Source organism: Myxocyprinus asiaticus, chromosome 15 (assembly GCF_019703515.2).
Source record: "Myxocyprinus asiaticus isolate MX2 ecotype Aquarium Trade chromosome 15, UBuf_Myxa_2, whole genome shotgun sequence".
NCBI lineage: Eukaryota > Metazoa > Chordata > Actinopteri > Cypriniformes > Catostomidae > Myxocyprinus > Myxocyprinus asiaticus.
Genome location: NC_059358.1, coordinates 19576519 through 19593648, shown reverse-complemented (window position 1 = coordinate 19593648; position 17130 = coordinate 19576519). Strand labels below are relative to the sequence as shown.

General features: G+C 37.0%; 1 protein-coding gene across 1 annotated transcript in view; it reads left to right on the top strand.

Annotated features, from left to right (window-relative positions):
* LOC127452597 (platelet endothelial aggregation receptor 1-like) overlaps positions 1-15309 on the top strand; it is an 85976-nt gene extending 70667 nt beyond the window's left edge. Inside the window, exons 13-24 of the mRNA XM_051718188.1 lie at positions 3216-3379; positions 3798-3900; positions 4408-4554; positions 4905-5036; positions 5743-5871; positions 6115-6240; positions 6789-6998; positions 12820-12929; positions 13320-13446; positions 13537-13599; positions 13700-13900; positions 14733-15309. Coding sequence (XP_051574148.1) covers positions 3216-3379; positions 3798-3900; positions 4408-4554; positions 4905-5036; positions 5743-5871; positions 6115-6240; positions 6789-6998; positions 12820-12929; positions 13320-13446; positions 13537-13599; positions 13700-13900; positions 14733-14875 — 1655 coding nt within the window. The 3' untranslated portion in view covers positions 14876-15309. The remainder of the gene's footprint in view (positions 1-3215; positions 3380-3797; positions 3901-4407; positions 4555-4904; positions 5037-5742; positions 5872-6114; positions 6241-6788; positions 6999-12819; positions 12930-13319; positions 13447-13536; positions 13600-13699; positions 13901-14732) is intronic.
* The last annotated feature ends 1821 nt before the right edge of the window (positions 15310-17130 follow it).

The window sequence follows — 17130 nt, the reverse complement described above, 5'->3', positions numbered from 1 at the left end:
GACAGCATTTGTGGCATAATGTTAATTACCAGAAAATTTATTTAAACTTGTCCCTCCTATTCTTCAAAAAAAGCAAAAATCTGGGTTTAAGTAAGGCACTTACAATGGAGGTGAATGGGGCCAATGCATAAACATTAAAAAACTCACCGTTTTAAAAGTATAGCCACAAGACGTAAACAATATTCATGTTAACATGATTTTAATGTGATAAAATTGCTTACGAACCTATTTTATGTAAAGTTATATCCAATTTTACAACTTTGTTGCCATAACGACGTAATGCCATAACCCTCAAACCCTAAAATGGCTGTAAAAAAAAAAAAAAAAAAAAATTACAGTTTAAGCCACTTTACTGCTTAAATAATACACAAGCTTTAACAGAATAATTAAAGAGCCCATATTATGCTAATTTACAGGTTCATGATTTTATTTTGGGGGTCTACTAGAATAGTTTTACATGCTTTAATGCTCAATAAACATTATTTTTCTCAAACTGTACATTTCTGCTAAACCTATTTTCACCCTCTGGCTCAAACGCTCTGATTTAGGTCCTGTCTCTTTAAAGCCCCCCTTTCCGAAAAGCCCAGTCTGCTCTGATTGGTCAGCTGGCCTAGTCTGTTGTGATTGGTCAACCGTGTAGAGCGTGTGTCAGAAAAGTAACGCCTCTTACCATAACTGAGTTTCAGGCTTCCTTAACAGCTGTAAACACTATTGTTACTATGGTAACAATGGCATCGGTTTTTGCCATACCAGTTTGAGTCCGATAATGAAAGTTTGGAAGAACCCAAACCACCTTTGCAAGCACAACTTGAGCAGGACTGTGACGAAGCAGACGAGGAATGAGGATCTAAATGCAGCTTTAATGAGAACAAAAAGATGAACAAAGTAACTCAGAATAAAACGAAACAAAAACATGGGAAACCAGGCACAGAACATGACAACACATGTAAAGACTGACAAAGAAACCAGGGGAAACATGGGCTTAAATACACATGGGCAAACAAGTAAATGAGGAACAACTGGGGAAAACAATCAGGGGAAAACCAATCATAAAATGAAACTACAAAAGGACTACAAACTAACAGGAAACAGGAATTTCAACATAAAAGTCAACAAAAAAACAAGGAATATGTGACAAGGACATTTCACAGTGGTTAGTTTTAATTTTGTAGCTTCCTTAAAATTACACTGTTGATTATTGTGAACCTAACAAAGCTTCAAGTAAAAGACATGGCATCTAAGTTAGTCATCTTTTGCTGGAATGGGTGTAGACAAATTTTTTCTCCCGTGCTATGAACGGAGAACAGAGGCTTACCATTACCGGGGGTATTAGAGAGTTAGTGAGCAAGTTAGCCGTGGACTACCATGGATAGCGGCCGTAACATTACAGCTTGTAATTATATAATTATATAAGACTCTTGAGATCAACCATTTTGTTACACAGTTTTAGGTAAAAGCTGGCCCACAGCTGAATAGTAAACCCTTACCAAAACAATAACTTTACATAGCAGGTTAACCGAGTGCTACCGTGGATAGCAGACATAAAATTACTGTTTGTAAAAATAAATCCATCTCCACACTTGATCACTATTCATAATAGTTAGAATGACAAACAGTCTGCATAATTCTACACAATCGTAGGTAAAAGTGGGCCCGCAGCTGATTAGCAAAACTATTTCAACACAATAACTTTAGCTAGCAGGTTAGCAGAGGCCTACAGCTGTGCACTGGGTGTACACCATAGCTACAACACAAAATGCATTTGAACTCTCGATAGCAGTTAAATCCACAAATAATCAAGCATACTTACAGGTTGTGATCCTGAAGTGCCAACAAAGTGGGAACTGCACCATCTTTCAGGAGGAATCGTCTTGAAAATCCGGCATTGGTTGTGGTTGTACTGCTAAATAATTAAAATACATTTTAACCACTGATTCTTCTATTAGTCTGCCTTTGGAAGTACAAACAAATAGGTTTTGCTTTTGCAGTGAAGAAAACAGCGTCGTCTCGACATGGCAACAACACTAACCCAACTCATCCTGGCGGGCGGGCCAAAGTAGCCCTTAGGCGAGCATATGCAAATGTATTACATAGTAGCGTAGATACTTTACTACAATCCAGCTGTTTCATGTAGTTCTTGAGCAGTGTTGTCTGTGGGAGAGAATAACTCCCTTTTGCGTGGACTTTGTGCTTTGTAACTTTGCAGACCTTTTACATGCACAAACAAAGGTAATATCCCAAAAGCATAATAGCGCCTCTTTAATGTAAGTGTTTTTATACAATTCTATGCTTCAAATTTTTGCCTTTTAAACCCTCAACAAATTGGCCCCATTCATTTCTATGTATGTACCTCATTGTAACCTCAATTTTTTCTGTTTCAAGAAAAGGATGGACAATTCTAAATTAATTTTTGTGGTAATCAGCATTATGGCACAAATGCTGTTTATTGAGCTTAACTTGTATTGAACCCTGAACATTCCTTCAGTGAATCTCAGTACAAGCAGTACAGGGTGAAATATTGTTACAAAAACTCTTGGAAAAACAACTGTTGAAAAACTACATAATGACAATTAAGTTAAGTTAGGAAACTCTACATGGTGTGGGATTATAGGTAGAACAGGTGCACCTTCGTCTTAGGCACCCAATCAGAAGCTTTTTCCCTCGTGTCAAAACATCTAAAGCTGCTAATCACCTCACACAATACACCAGGAAATGGCTACAGCAGTGCAATTACCTGTAGCATTCTCCCTCCACCTCCCCAGCGCCACTTGCCTAGATCTGCTTTACTGGGGGCTTTATCTTGATGTTGGTACAGTAGCAGCAGCATGTCTCCTCTCTTTCAGCAGCATCATGTTTCCGTGCCAACAGCAGGAGCATATTGATATCAAGCAGCAGCATACGTAAAGCAGATCTAGTCCGCCAAGACCAAGCTTACATCACTGTCATTACCATCAATAAAAATCGGTAATCTTTTTCCGAAATTTGTCCTAACTGAAATGTTTTAGTGTGCTTTTTTATCTTCATCACCACCATTTAAATGGAAAAAAAAATACAGTACATTTTGTCAGCAGATCATCTCATACAATATACAGTATAAGTTTTCACATGTTTTTTTCCCCTCTGTAGGTTCTCCTCTTAATTAATGTTGACTGTCTGGTGGGAGAAGTGAGAACAATGCCAGTGCTCCAACACTGTGCTTATGTGTTTGTATTTAGGATGGAGAGGGCTGGACTGTTCCATTGCATGTTCAGAGGGGAGATGGGGTCCTGGCTGCAACTTCACATGTCAGTGTGCAAATGGAGCATCCTGTCAGCCTGCCGATGGTTCTTGCAGGTGCACTGCTGGGTGGAGAGGTGTTTCCTGTGACGAGCCTTGTCCGGTGAGTCAAAGATATGCTTTATTAAATGCAAATTTGTTTATTTTAGAATAATTCACCTTTAAACCAGTTCAGAGGATACACAGCAATCTAATTAAAAAGTCACTGAAGTTGAAGTTCATGTTTTTCTGATGAATTTGACGTCTTTTCAGCATATCTTTCTCCTAAATCAGCTGAAATAATTTTATGTCATCAGCATTAGTTATGATGGTAAATGCATAGCACAACTCTCTGAATGGAATAGTGTTATATAACAGTGAATAGATTCTGTTAGAAGATGAAACTGATAATTTTTGGTGAGGCAATGTTTCGTGGCCATCATTCAAATGAAAGTAGTCATTATGTTAGAGCTGTATAATCTCTCTGTCATAGTCTGAGTTACTTGATCTTCCTGAATCAATATTTCCATTCTGCTAAACAGATCGGGACGTTTGGCCCAGACTGTCAACACAAATGTGACTGTCTGCATGATGAAGGATGTCACAGTGTTACAGGGCAGTGTATGTGTTTACCAGGCTGGACAGGTAGGGCCTTGTTAACATTTAAAGGACAATCAGTTAAAGCGACAGGATATCTCTATTACTGTTTTATTTTGATTTTATTTTGATTGATTTTTTACATTTTCAGACATTAAGGTCTGTGTTCGAAATGGAATGCTAGCATACTGCTTAATATATTCTGTAGAGTGTATACTTTATACAATAGTATGTGAATATGCTGAATTTATACTGTTTTAACAATAGAATGAGAAAGAGTATAAAGTATGCAGTGATAAACATTGCAAACAGTATGCTATATTGTTGTCAGACTACCTGCATAGTGCACAGTATACATACAGTATCGCATACTGCAAAAGTAGTATGAGTACTATCATAGTTTGTCATTCTGATCATGTCCAAAACTTATTCACTATTTCAGTCTTTTGAAATTTCCTGTCCTGCAGACATTCTAAATGTTAAAGCAAAGCAATTCAGCAAGTTATCTGTTATCTGTCAGTTATCTGTCAGTCTGTTATCTTTTCTTGTCTGCAGGTGTGCGCTGTACACAGCAGTGTCCAGAAGGCACATGGGGTTATCAGTGCAACCAGACCTGCTCCTGTCTCAACAGTGCCACCTGTCAGGCACACACTGGAACCTGCCTGTGCAAACCTGGATTCTGGGGAGCTCAGTGTCAACACAGTGAGTTACTGCTCAGCTAGGGTTGCCACCCGTCCCGTAAAATACAGGATTGTCCCATTTTTAAAGATGAAAAGTTCTGATTTGTCCCGTATTTTAAACTGATCAGATGGCGTCATGGTGAAATCATTCAAGATCGTTAATTTAACTTTGATATCCATTGTAAATGTTGCCTAATGCGGGTAAGGGACCCTCTAAAAAGTCCACACATTGTGCTAAAATGTCCTAATACCATTGTGGGTATGACAAGGGACCGTCTGAAAAGTTTGCACAAGCAACAACTGCCATAGTCTGAGAGTGTCACATTAGCTGCTGACATAAACAGTGATTTTCTCTCTTTCTTGTCTCTGTAGTGTGTAGTGCCGGTCTGTATGGAGAAAGATGCAGCCGCCAGTGTCCTCCATGTGTTCATGCCTCTTCTTGCCATCACATTACAGGCGACTGTCTGTGTCTGCCTGGCTATACTGGACCACTCTGTGAAAATGGTTAGTTATACACACACATTTGTTTTTGTATCATGGTGAGGACTTTCTATTGACTTCAGTTTTTTACACTGAACTAATAATATATTCAGTTCAAATTAATAATTTCGATTGTCTTACCCTGCCGTTGGTCTCCACAATGTAAGTGATTTAAGTGATTTGTGTGGGCCAGGTTTTACCTAATCGTGGGGACCAAATGTCCCCACAAAGATAGTCAAACCTGGCCCACACACAAATGTAGACCTATAGTAGCCCCATCTACTGTAAATGGGGAATTGGAATTTCCCATTGGTTTCAATTGTTCTGAAATGTAAATAATTATTAAAAATAAAATAATTCTAGGGGGCCTGGGTAGCTCAGCGAGTAAAGACGCTGACTACCACACCTGGAGTCGCAAGTCCGAATCCAGGGCATGCTGAGTGACTCCAGCCAGGCTTCCTAAGCAACCAATTGGCCCGGTTGCTAGGTTGGGTAGAGTCACATTGGGGTAACCTCCTCGTGGTCGCTATAATGTGGTTCTCGCTCTTGGTGGGGCGCGTGGTGAGTTGTGGAGAATACCGTGGAGAATAGCATGAAGCCTCCACACACGCTACATTTCTGCTGTAATGCGTTAAACAAGCCATGTGATAAGATCAGGAATTTTCAGGAATTTTGTGTATATTTATATGGTGCACAACACTGAAAAATACTGTTTTTGTCTGATTTCTAGCCTGCCCTGTCGGCCGGCATGGAAATCAGTGTAGCAGTGTTTGTAAGTGTAGCAACAATGCAACATGTTACCACCAGGACGGCTCATGTCTCTGTCCCCCTGGATGGACTGGACTAGACTGCTCTCAGTGTGAGTCCCTGTATCCGACCACTCTATGAGAGTCAGAATGATTATATTGGCTTTATTTTGTGATCAACAGAAAAGATGCAAGAGATTGTATGTTGGTTTTTTCCTCATAGCATCATCTTTTCAGTCATGCAAGTTTAGAATTTTCCTTTTAACTATTAAAATGTTAAAATTAAGTTGAATATTAGAGTTGTTTCTAATTCTCTACAGGTTTATTAAACATATGCCAAATGTCTGTCCTTGTAGTGTGTCAAACAGGGACATTCGGCACTAACTGTGCCCAGATCTGCTCATGTGACCCAAACCATTCCTGTGACCCTCACACTGGAGACTGTGTGTGTGTACCTGGACCAGATGATGACTGCAAACCAGGTAATAAAATAGGTTAGAGACTGATTAGTGAAGCATTAGCATTAATGTTGTTATTTCTTATAAGCAATGTAAATTAGCTTTTTTTTTTCCAAAAGTATTTCAAAAACAATTTCAAGAAATAACAACAAAAACAGAAATAGATTATTATACCCTTTAAACACAAACCCAATTTAAAAAAGACAAACAAGGACCAAGATGAACAAAAACCTAACAAAATAAATAATATTAATGATAAAAATAAATAAATAGCTAAAATGCTTACACGCATTTATATATCAATTTATAAATACTCTTACATATTTACTTAAAAGTACACTTAATCCTATATCTATCTGTACCTTTATTACATAGATATTTTGTTATATATGCAATTTGATGCATCCATACAGTTACTGTATCTAATTTAGTGAATAGGTATAGAAAAAAACAATAATTTAGCTGTAAAATTAGCTTTTTATACACAGTAAAACATTAATTTTCTTCTTGTATGTTGATGTTATTAATTTAGTTCGGTGTGTGTGTAATGTGTAAAGTTGTGTCTTTGTCAGATCGGGAGCAGAGTATGATGGTGCCTGTGTCTCCAGTGGAGAGGGACTCGTGGGGTGCTATTGCAGGCATTGTGGTGCTGGTGATTCTGGTGGTGCTCTTGTTGGCTGCTCTGCTGTTGTATCGGCACAGACAGCAAGACAAGCAGAGCAACACGCCTGTCGTGTCCTTCTCCTCGACCCGCACTGTCAGTTCAGAGTACGCCGTGCCAGGTACTAGCCTCAGGAGTCTTAAAGGGATAGTTCACCCAAAAAATAAAATTCTGTCATCATATACTTACCCTCAGTTTATTCCAAAACCTATATGCATTGTTGTATAAAGTATCCAGTTGTCATACTTAAGTAAAAGTAAAGGTACCTTCATAGAAAATTGACTCAAGTAAAAGTTAAAGTAGCTCATGAGAAAAATACTTATGATAAGTAAAAGTATTAAAGTAACTGATATTAAACTTACTTAAGTATCAAAAGTACAAGTAAATCGCATAAATTACGGAACAGCTAATCAACCTGTCCTGACGGACCTCCCAGCATAAGTTCTTTAATGCACGCTGAATTTAAAATAAATCTTACCTTACACTTCACAGCAGATGTACTGGAGGACAGATCATATCACAGTGGGTGCACTGAAGGATAGTTTATGTATATTATCAAATATATAATGTGTTTTTTAGATATTTATAATGATTGATTATGATAGATATGATGCGATCGCATGCACTTGCTGGTTATGCGCGCCGCCATATTTTCATTGCAATGCAAGATGGGATTCTTTGTTCGTATCGTCATAGAAGCATACAAAAGTAGGAGCATAGAAGGTTCTAAAATCCTAGCACTTCCACTCTCCCAGCCCCGGAAGTGGTTTTGACAGACAGAATGGGAGAAGGCTCGAGTGGACTGACTAGTTTGTATATTCTTTGACATCAGAAAACATGGCCGCAGCACTGCATCAAAACAGTGCGCTCCGACGGTAACGGCTTTATACTTTTATTTAGTGATTGTTTGAAAGATTGTAACATATAAAAATAAAGATAATGTGATGTTGAAAAGTCTATTTGAGCAGCTGGTTCATTATGACAACTGCTTCAGTCCCTCTTTTGCTTGTAATCAACAGCACGAATGTAGATCACACTGGTTTGATTGTACGCGTCTGAGCCCAGCCTAGTAATCTCAACGGTTTGATCATACATGCGAAAGGGTTAAACCCATGGCAACTTATTTGATTGGCGGTGCCTTACTGTGTTTATGTTAGGAGGAGTTAACTCAAGAACCGCTCTGACCAATCAGTCAGCGAGTAAATGCACTCATCTGGGGCAAAATAACAAAGTAAACAACATGTGAAGATCAAGCAAATTGGTGACTGTACAGTTTAGATTTAATATATTTTGTGCTACTGATGTAGAATAAAGCTTGCCAGAAAATAAAATTCATTTAGCTAGTTTAAATGAGGTGACAGTAGGGCGGGCGATATATCGAATATTAACGATATAATCAAGATAATTTTGCTGACGATGTAAAATTGACCAATATCATGAATATCGCGATGATTTTAATGTGCTTTCATTTGGCCATTAAGTTTAATAAACAGCGCATCAGTAAACTAATTTATCAATCCTTCAGGGCTGCACAATTAAACAAAATAACATCAAAATGGCAAGTTGGTCATATGTGATTATTAATCCACAAAAGGCTGCGATTTAAAGGCAGATAAACGGTCTGTGTGTGATTCAGAACAAACCAGTGACACGCTGATCTGTGTGCAAATGCATGGTGGCGCTCTCAGATCAGTTCACATGCATTGTGAAATCAAAGTAATGCAGGGTCAAGCATTTGCGCAATTCCAAACATTAGTAACAGTTACAAGTTATTATACAATTCTACAAACATGGCACAGAATAACAGAAAAGGAGGAGATTACAGCGTTTAATGAAATGCAGAACATTGTAAATTGTCAAATACACATTGCCTTTTTCACAGACTATGATGGCGTGTTTCTGCCTTATTTAGCAGCGTAAATCTAGCAAACTTTTTTATATGTAAATTTTTTTAAATATTGAGTGTGAAGTTATAACATTATGGTTTGTGTTATATTACCCTGAAATTATTAAAAAAAAAAAAAAATTACCACAGCTGCGAGGGAGTTTCAATTACAGCTGCTGAGAGAGTGACATTAAATTTGGCATCTTCTCCCATCTGACTGTCTTAATCCACCAATTTCTATTTTTTTTTTCTTCTTCTTCTTCTGGAAAGTCATTCAAATGTAATAGTGGATTTTTTTCTTTTGTTCTTGAAGCAAATGGGTAAGTGAAAATAATATTTGCTGTGGTCTCCCATTCACTCCCATTCACCGCTGTCGAAGTTTACCCTGCAAACAAGTATGAAAAAGGTCTATTGCCTTTTCTGTGTCAAAATAAAAGCTCCTTTTGAAGTTGAAGTAAATACTGCAGCACTTTCAGTGTCAAAATAAAAGCCCCCAGGTGAAGATGAAGTAAACAGGACAGAAATATATTACTTTTGTATAACGCAAATCTAATAATCAGAATAATAATGATAATTCAGCATTATATTATAATAATCAACCTGATGTGTCCCACAGTAATAATTTAGTATTATGCAATGTTCAACTGGGGTATCAAAAATAAGTCAGTGAAGTAGCATTGCACAGTAAAAACATTTGAAGGTAAATAATGCTTTTTATTAAGCTACTATGTATCATTGTGTATGAAATATAAACATAAATATAAAGTGCATATCAATGAAAATGACTGAATTTTATTCTCCCTTGTGTTTATTTAATGAAAAACTAATTATTTGATTTTTATTTAATATCTTTAAAATATTTAATCTACTTGGCTACAATGGCTGTTTGGATGAAATGATGGTTCCTCTGATAAAACAAACAAACAAACAAACAAACAAAAATACTTTTGCGCAAATACATATCGAGAAATATATCGAATATCGTCAATAGGCTGAAAAATATTGAGATATAATTTTTTTAAGACATATCGCCCAGCCCTAGGTGACAGGATTGTGCAACAAAATAACATTGCCATCAGAACAGTATATGGCTTATACTTTATATTTAGCTCTTCTAAAAAATCATTTTATTTCATGATATTAGTATTATTAACATTTCTATAAATATATAAATTTCATAGAATAAAATTATTATGGCACCCACATTTTTTCTACACCTTAAGTCAATGAACATTAATATTATTTATAAAATTACATTCCACAATATGCAGGTAATTTCTGCCAATTAAAAGCTTAAGCAATTAATCATTCGTTCTTCTTCTTCACTAACTTGATAATATTTGATCATTTCATGGACCACAGATATAGCATAGAGGTTAGAGATTTGACTTCGTATCACTTTAATTCATGTACTGTACATATAAATGCACAAATTTCCAGACTTGTTCATTGTACTCTATTATCTGAAAATAAAAATTAGACATGCTGTTATTTAGAGTCACCCACAGTGCCATCATTTAGCGGGTGATCAAGTGATTCAATTAAAAGATGGATCTTTCTGATGCTCAGCCTCCTCTACTCCATCAGAAGCTGTACATGGTCCATCTCTAAATTAAATTTGTATTCTGCCTTTCAATAGGGGCCTTTTACCTTTGATCTATTTCAATAGGGCTTCCTTTACAACTTGAAAAAGAAGAGTTACTTTATGCTACTAATGCTGCGATCATGAACATCTATAATATATAATCAGACACATGATATTCAATTAAAACAACATCATTTCATTCAGTACCAAGTTGCTGGAGGAGACTGTACATGAGAATGCCCAGCCATCAACTTTTAGGGGACAAGACAACAAGCAAGTTTTAATGCCACATCAAATAAGAAAAGATCATAATGGACATGTAACTCCTATCATTGTCCACCTCTGTTCCAGCAGATCTTCATCTTATAATGCACATGAATAATCATGTTACATTAAATCTATGGAAAATTACCCACCCAGAACACCCTAGCAACAGCATAGCAATGTGCTACAAACACAGAAAACAACTTGGAAACGGAATAGTAACAAGCTGGCAACCACCCAGAAGACCCTAGCAACCATATATTGGAGCAATGCTCTAAAACACACAGAAGAGCACCTTGACAACTGTATAGCATGCCCCAGCAACCTTGAACACCCTAACCAAATACTGTAACATCAATGTGCTCAAAAGCAAAGAGAACACTTTAGCAACCACCCAGAACACCCTAGTTTATAAAATAAATATTGTTGGACATTTTCATGAGCGCTGGTAATTATTCATACACATTGCACCTTGGTTAAATGTAAAAGGTAAACAAATTTGATAGATTTTCATATGAAGAGTTCTCCTGGAAAGGCGGGAGACTGATAGCACACTATTTCACAGCTTTCATAATGTTTAAGCCTAAACGTGTCAAATTTATTCTTCAAGAAACAGAATTAAACTTACATGAGTAGTTTCCTGTCTTCCCTAGTGGATGAAGATGGAGCACACTTTGTCCAGCACGTGCTTCCCTTGTGATTTTGATTCAGAATCGTGATTCACGAAACGAATCATTCAGACTGCTTTTTTAATCATTTTGATCGGTTCAACTGAATACAATTTTAAAGATTCGACTCTTTCATGAATCAGACATCACTAATGCCAATCTGCATGCAATTTACACATACAGCTGTTGTTATTTTATTTTTTTGCGATGTTCAGTCTCAAAAGTAACGAAAGGATCTGGAGAAATTTATCGGAGTAAAAGTATCAATTTTCTCTTCAAAATGTAGTGAAGTAAAAGTAAAAGTCTAAAGAAAGTACAAATATTATGAAAATGTACTTAAGTACAGTAACAAAGTATTTGTACTTTGTCACTATACACCTCTGCCTATATGACTGACTTTCTTCTGTGGAAAGCAAAAAGAGATGTTAGGGAGTATGTTAGTCTCAGGGTGCTTTCACACTGGCAGTTTAGTTCGAAACAGAGCATGGTTCACATGAAAAATTGGTAATGTGAAAGCTGTCGTGCAGACCGGGGAGCGCACCATGGTACCGAACCCGAGACTACCTGTAGAAGGTGATCTGAGTACGGCTGCAATGGAACTGTAGCGTGATTCGCATGAATGTGAAAGCAACTCGGACTCGGGCACGCACTCGTTCAGGAAGTAAAGTAAACTGCGCATGCGTTTTAGCCGATGACGACATCATTAGTTTCGACAACACACGAGGATCCACACATTCCTGAAAGTCCCAAAAAAGGAATGACACCACAATGACATACAAGTACAATCAAAACTATAAATACTGTCTGTCTATCTGTCTGTCTGTCTATCTAGCTATACACCTTATAAATACTATATATAAATACTATTATAGGTTATAAATATAGGGTATAATAGGAGATGACAGTGGCGATAACTTCACCTTACACACGAGCGTGAGTAAGCGTGCAGTGTAAACAAAGATGCAAATTAATTCCTTGTAATCAGCTGTCTCCTCAAAAAACGCCATTTGCGAGCAGCAACAAGCCACCTTCCCCTGGACATCTGATGAGTTACGCCATGAAGCGCACATATACACAGTTGTCGTTCACTCTGCTGTGCATAATGGCACCAAAATAAAAAAAATAAAAAAAAGTATGATGAGTCGCGTTATGTTCACCATGTGTGTTTATGATGACGTAAGATGAACGCGAATGGACCGGGGTTCGATAGAATCAAGTGAGTGTGAAACCAGACCAACGCTGCGGGAGGCACTGGGAACAGTTGCACTCGGAATCGGACCGCAGCAAACGTGCCCAGTGTGAAAGCCCCCTCAGTCACCATTCACTTTCATTGCGTCTTATTCCATACAATGGAAGTGAATAGTGACTGAGGTTGTCATTCTGGCTAACATCTTTTGTGTTCAGTGTAAGAAAGAAAGCCATACGTGTTTGGAACAAACTGAGGGTGAGTAAATGATGAACAGCGTTGGATGTAATGCATTACAAAGTAGCGCTCTAAGTCCTCGTGGTGGCGTAGTGATAATCTTTTTTCATCTTCTAGATGTACTGCACAGCTACCATCACTATTACTCAAACCCGAGTTACCACACACTCTCACAGAACAGACCTCCACTGCCACACCTACCCAACAACCAGGACCGTGCCATCAAGGTCAGTACTACTATCATAGCTTTTAAATAAAAACTTTAATATTATTAATTTCAGCCAATTGCTGTTATGCCTCTTATATTATATTGATTATAATTGATTATATTGATATTTATTGATTTTATTCATTTTAATCCATTCTTTATTTAAAGTTTTATTACTTTTTTTTTATTATTTTCTGTTCTTACACGATTTTAAAATCGACTCTTATGTGTCTTCATTTTTTTATTTTATTTTATTTATTTTTCTTATTTTATTTTTTATTCTTGCATATGTTAAGCACTTCAAATTACCATTGTGTATGGAAAGTGCTATGTAATAAACTACACAATACAGAATAGCACTGATACAGGATGTTACTAAGCTGAATTTTCGTCACTCATGCTCTGACAGAACACCAACAACCAGCTCTTCTGCAGTCTGAAGAACATGGAGAGAGAGAGGAGGGGTCTGTTTGGGGGCGACACCAATGCTACTCTTCCTCCTGGCTGGAAACACCAAGAGCCCCCTAAAGATCCAGGTAATGGATCCTGTGAAACAATTTCAGTTGTAACACTTAATTTCTAAGTTATGGCTGCACAAATTGGATGTGGTCTTTATTGGTTTACAGGAGCTTTTGGATTTGATCGGAGTTATAGCTATAGCGCCACTCTTGGAAAACACTACAACAAAGGTGAAAGTGCCTCAGATTTTTCCTGCTTACACATGGTTTACAATATGCTGCCATTCTTTCATTGTCAAACATTGCCTAACAGCCATTGTTGTGGTTGCAGAGTTGAAGGATTCCTGTGTGGCAGATAGCAGCACCTCTCTGAACAGCGAGAACCCATATGCCACAATCAAAGATCTGCCTGGCCCACCACCATGTCCTCCAGAGAGCAGCTACATGGAAATGAAGTCTGCGTTGCCTTGTGAAAGATCCTACACTGAAATCAGCCCACCTGTGATGAACCCCCCTACTATTTTATGCAGAGGTAGCCTTAGGAGCCATTCACATGAACACATTTTTTAACATCTGTCTGCACTGTTTTTTTTTATTGTTTTTCTGTGTATACGTGCTATATGTCACTGTATGTCAGCATCTCTGTGCATTTTAGATGCAGTGAAGCAGTTAAAAAGAACTTCAACTTTAAAAACACGTCTTGAGACATCTGTATTCTGTTCTATTCATTCCGCTTCATCTACCTTTTTTTTTTGCGCAAGGATGAGTTTGGTCTGAATGGCCATTATATGGCTTTTCTATCTTTACTTATCAATAAATGTGGAGGTTTTAATCTAATAACATTCATATCTAGACTGAGGGATTTAAAAGGTTGATTAAAGGAATACAGGTAGTTTACCTAAAAATTATTTGCTCATGTCATTCCAAACCTGTATGTACTTAATTCTTTAGTGGAACACAGAAAGAGTTTTTTGCATTATGTTCAAGCTTGGGTTTTTTCACCATACAATGGAAGCGAATGGTGCCCATGGCTGTCAGTGGTCTCCATTAACTTTCAGTGTGTGGAACAGAGCAGCTTGGACATTCTGCTAGATAACTCCTTTTGTGTTGCCTACAGAAGAATGAAAGTCATACAGGTTTGGAACGACACTATCCCTGCAAGGATCCCTGCAACGACACTTTAAATACTGCAAGATAATGGATGAATTTCCATTTTTGCCATGTTTAAAAGTTTTAGTGCTCTCTGGCATTGCCATAAACACAGATTATATCTCATGAAACACGTTTGGGTGAGAATAGCACAGGTTGTGTTTTCTGTATCATATCTGGTTGTGTTTAAAATATTTTTGTTTACTTTATTTCAGAACACTGTCCCCTTGGCAATGTTCTGGAACAGGAGCATCAGAATCACTATGATATGCCAATCAACAGCCACATCCCAGGGCATTATGACCTGCCCCCCGTGCGGAGACCACCCTCCCCATTGCTACGGAGACTCCACATTTAAAGACTTTGGTTCTTCCCTTAAATCACTGCCAATACAGAGTCAGCATGATGCCTGCTTTATGAACTAGATTATCAATTGTCGCTCATCATGGATTTGATGGAAGCAATGAGCAAAGACCAGTGACTGTCACTATAGCTGTAAAAACACTGCCATCCAGTGGACAACACTAAAACCCATTTATTGTTCATAAAGCAAAATGTCTCCTTTGAAGGCATTTATTTTAAATGTTACATGTCTTAACGTTTTAAATGCTATTCATGTTTTTTAAGTAATCAGGGTTGTAAATGACAATATAATTTTTAACAGCTGCAGAACAAGCTTCCAATAAGTTTGTAAGATAGAGCAAAGAGAGTTTTCTTTGAATGTGAGTTGTATGCAACAATAAAAACTGTAAATAATGTAAATAAAATCAAAGTTTTCATGCACAACTTTTACATGAATTTCAGATTTTTTTCGTCTGTGATCAACAAACTAAAAAACTGGCTTGTGCAGTAGATAACAGCCTAACCCCCAACTATATTTAAAAGGATCATGACATGAAGAATCAAATTTTCCTTTATGTTTTGATATACAAGTGGTCATTGCATCATAAAAACATACTGTACATTTCAGAACTCAAAACTTCCTCCTCACTGGAAAAAGAGCATTTGTTGAAACCAAGCTGCCAAAACGACTCATTCTCTACTTCCTCCACATTGTGATGTCACACTGTGGTAGACATTTGCATCTGACCTCCTCCTCAACAACACATCAATGCCTGCTTTACCTTATCTCTTCAGTAGCCCACCCAGTAGCAGTGAGATGGCAAGTAGAGAGCAGGTCAGTAAAAGCAGAGAGCCAATCAGAACAGTGGGCATTTACTGTCAAGTCTTAAAGGAGAAACAGCACCAAAACCGAGCATTTCTGACAGAGGGTCAGCATGAGGGTGGAAAGTGATCATGTTTTACAAATATCTGACTTTTTTTGTGCAAAACTTTAATAATATTATAAGTGAATCTCAAGGAACTAAAAAAGGCATGTCATGACCCCTTTAATCTTTTCTCATTGAAATATCATCCATGCTTCCCTTTGGTAAAACAAATTCCCATTAACGATCAGAACAGCTAATTCTTCAGCCTCATTTAAATGCCTCAAGTCTCAGCTATTTGCATACAAAACACATTTCCACAACAAATGCAGCATGTACATTGTCTTTAGGATGTATGTTGACAGCGTATTTGGTTGCAATGCAATTTTATGATCATTGCATGTTATTTCTATGGGCTTTTTGGCATTTAAAAAATAGCTTTGCAAGCATTACATACACTTTACTTGTTCCATCCTGTCCTTTAAAGAATAGTTCACCCAAAAATTAATCTCATCATTTACACTGGTGTATGATTTCCTTTCTTCTGCTGAACACAAAGATTTTTAGAAAAATATCTCAGCTCTGTTGGTCCATTCAAGACAAGTGAATGGTGGCCAGAAATTTTAAGCTCAAAAAAGCACACAAAGGCACCATAAAAGTAATCCATATGTCTCCAGTGGGTAAATCCATGTCTTCAGAAGCGATATGATATGTGTAGGTGAGAAACTTTCACATTTGAAAGTGAAAGTTAAAGTGGAGATTTAGAGTAAAAAAGGACTTAAATATGGTTGTTTCTCACCCACACCTATTATATTGCTTCAGAAGATATGAATTTAAACAATGGAGTCTTATGGATTACTTTGGATTACTCTGGTCTACTTGGATTTTTGGAGCTACAAAGTTCTGATCACCATTCACTTGTATTGTATGGACCTATAGAGCTGAAATATTCTTCTAAAAATCTTCATTTGTGTTCCACTGAAGAAAGAAAATCATACACATCTGGAACAGCATGAGGGTGAATAAATAAGAGAATTTTCATTTTTGGGTGAACTATCCCTTTAAATATTGATAAATATGGGAGAAAAACTTGAAAATGGTTTATATTATGCTGGAAAGCAATTGAAAAGGCTTTAGATTTAAATGAACAAGTTCAAGGCATAGTTTATAATAAGGCTCTCAGGTTTTACATCAGTTCTGAAATTCATCACAAAACAGAAAATTATCATGTCAAAGAAGCCAAAAATTTTTTTTGAAGAAGCAAAGTAACATACAAATTTTTTTTTTACGAAACCCTCATGAAATAAGCTAACACAATAAAATCTTTAAAAAAAAAAAAAGATTATTTGTTGCAATGATCTTATTTTACTATTGTTTAAATATTTTTGCTTCATGATGAAAATCTATT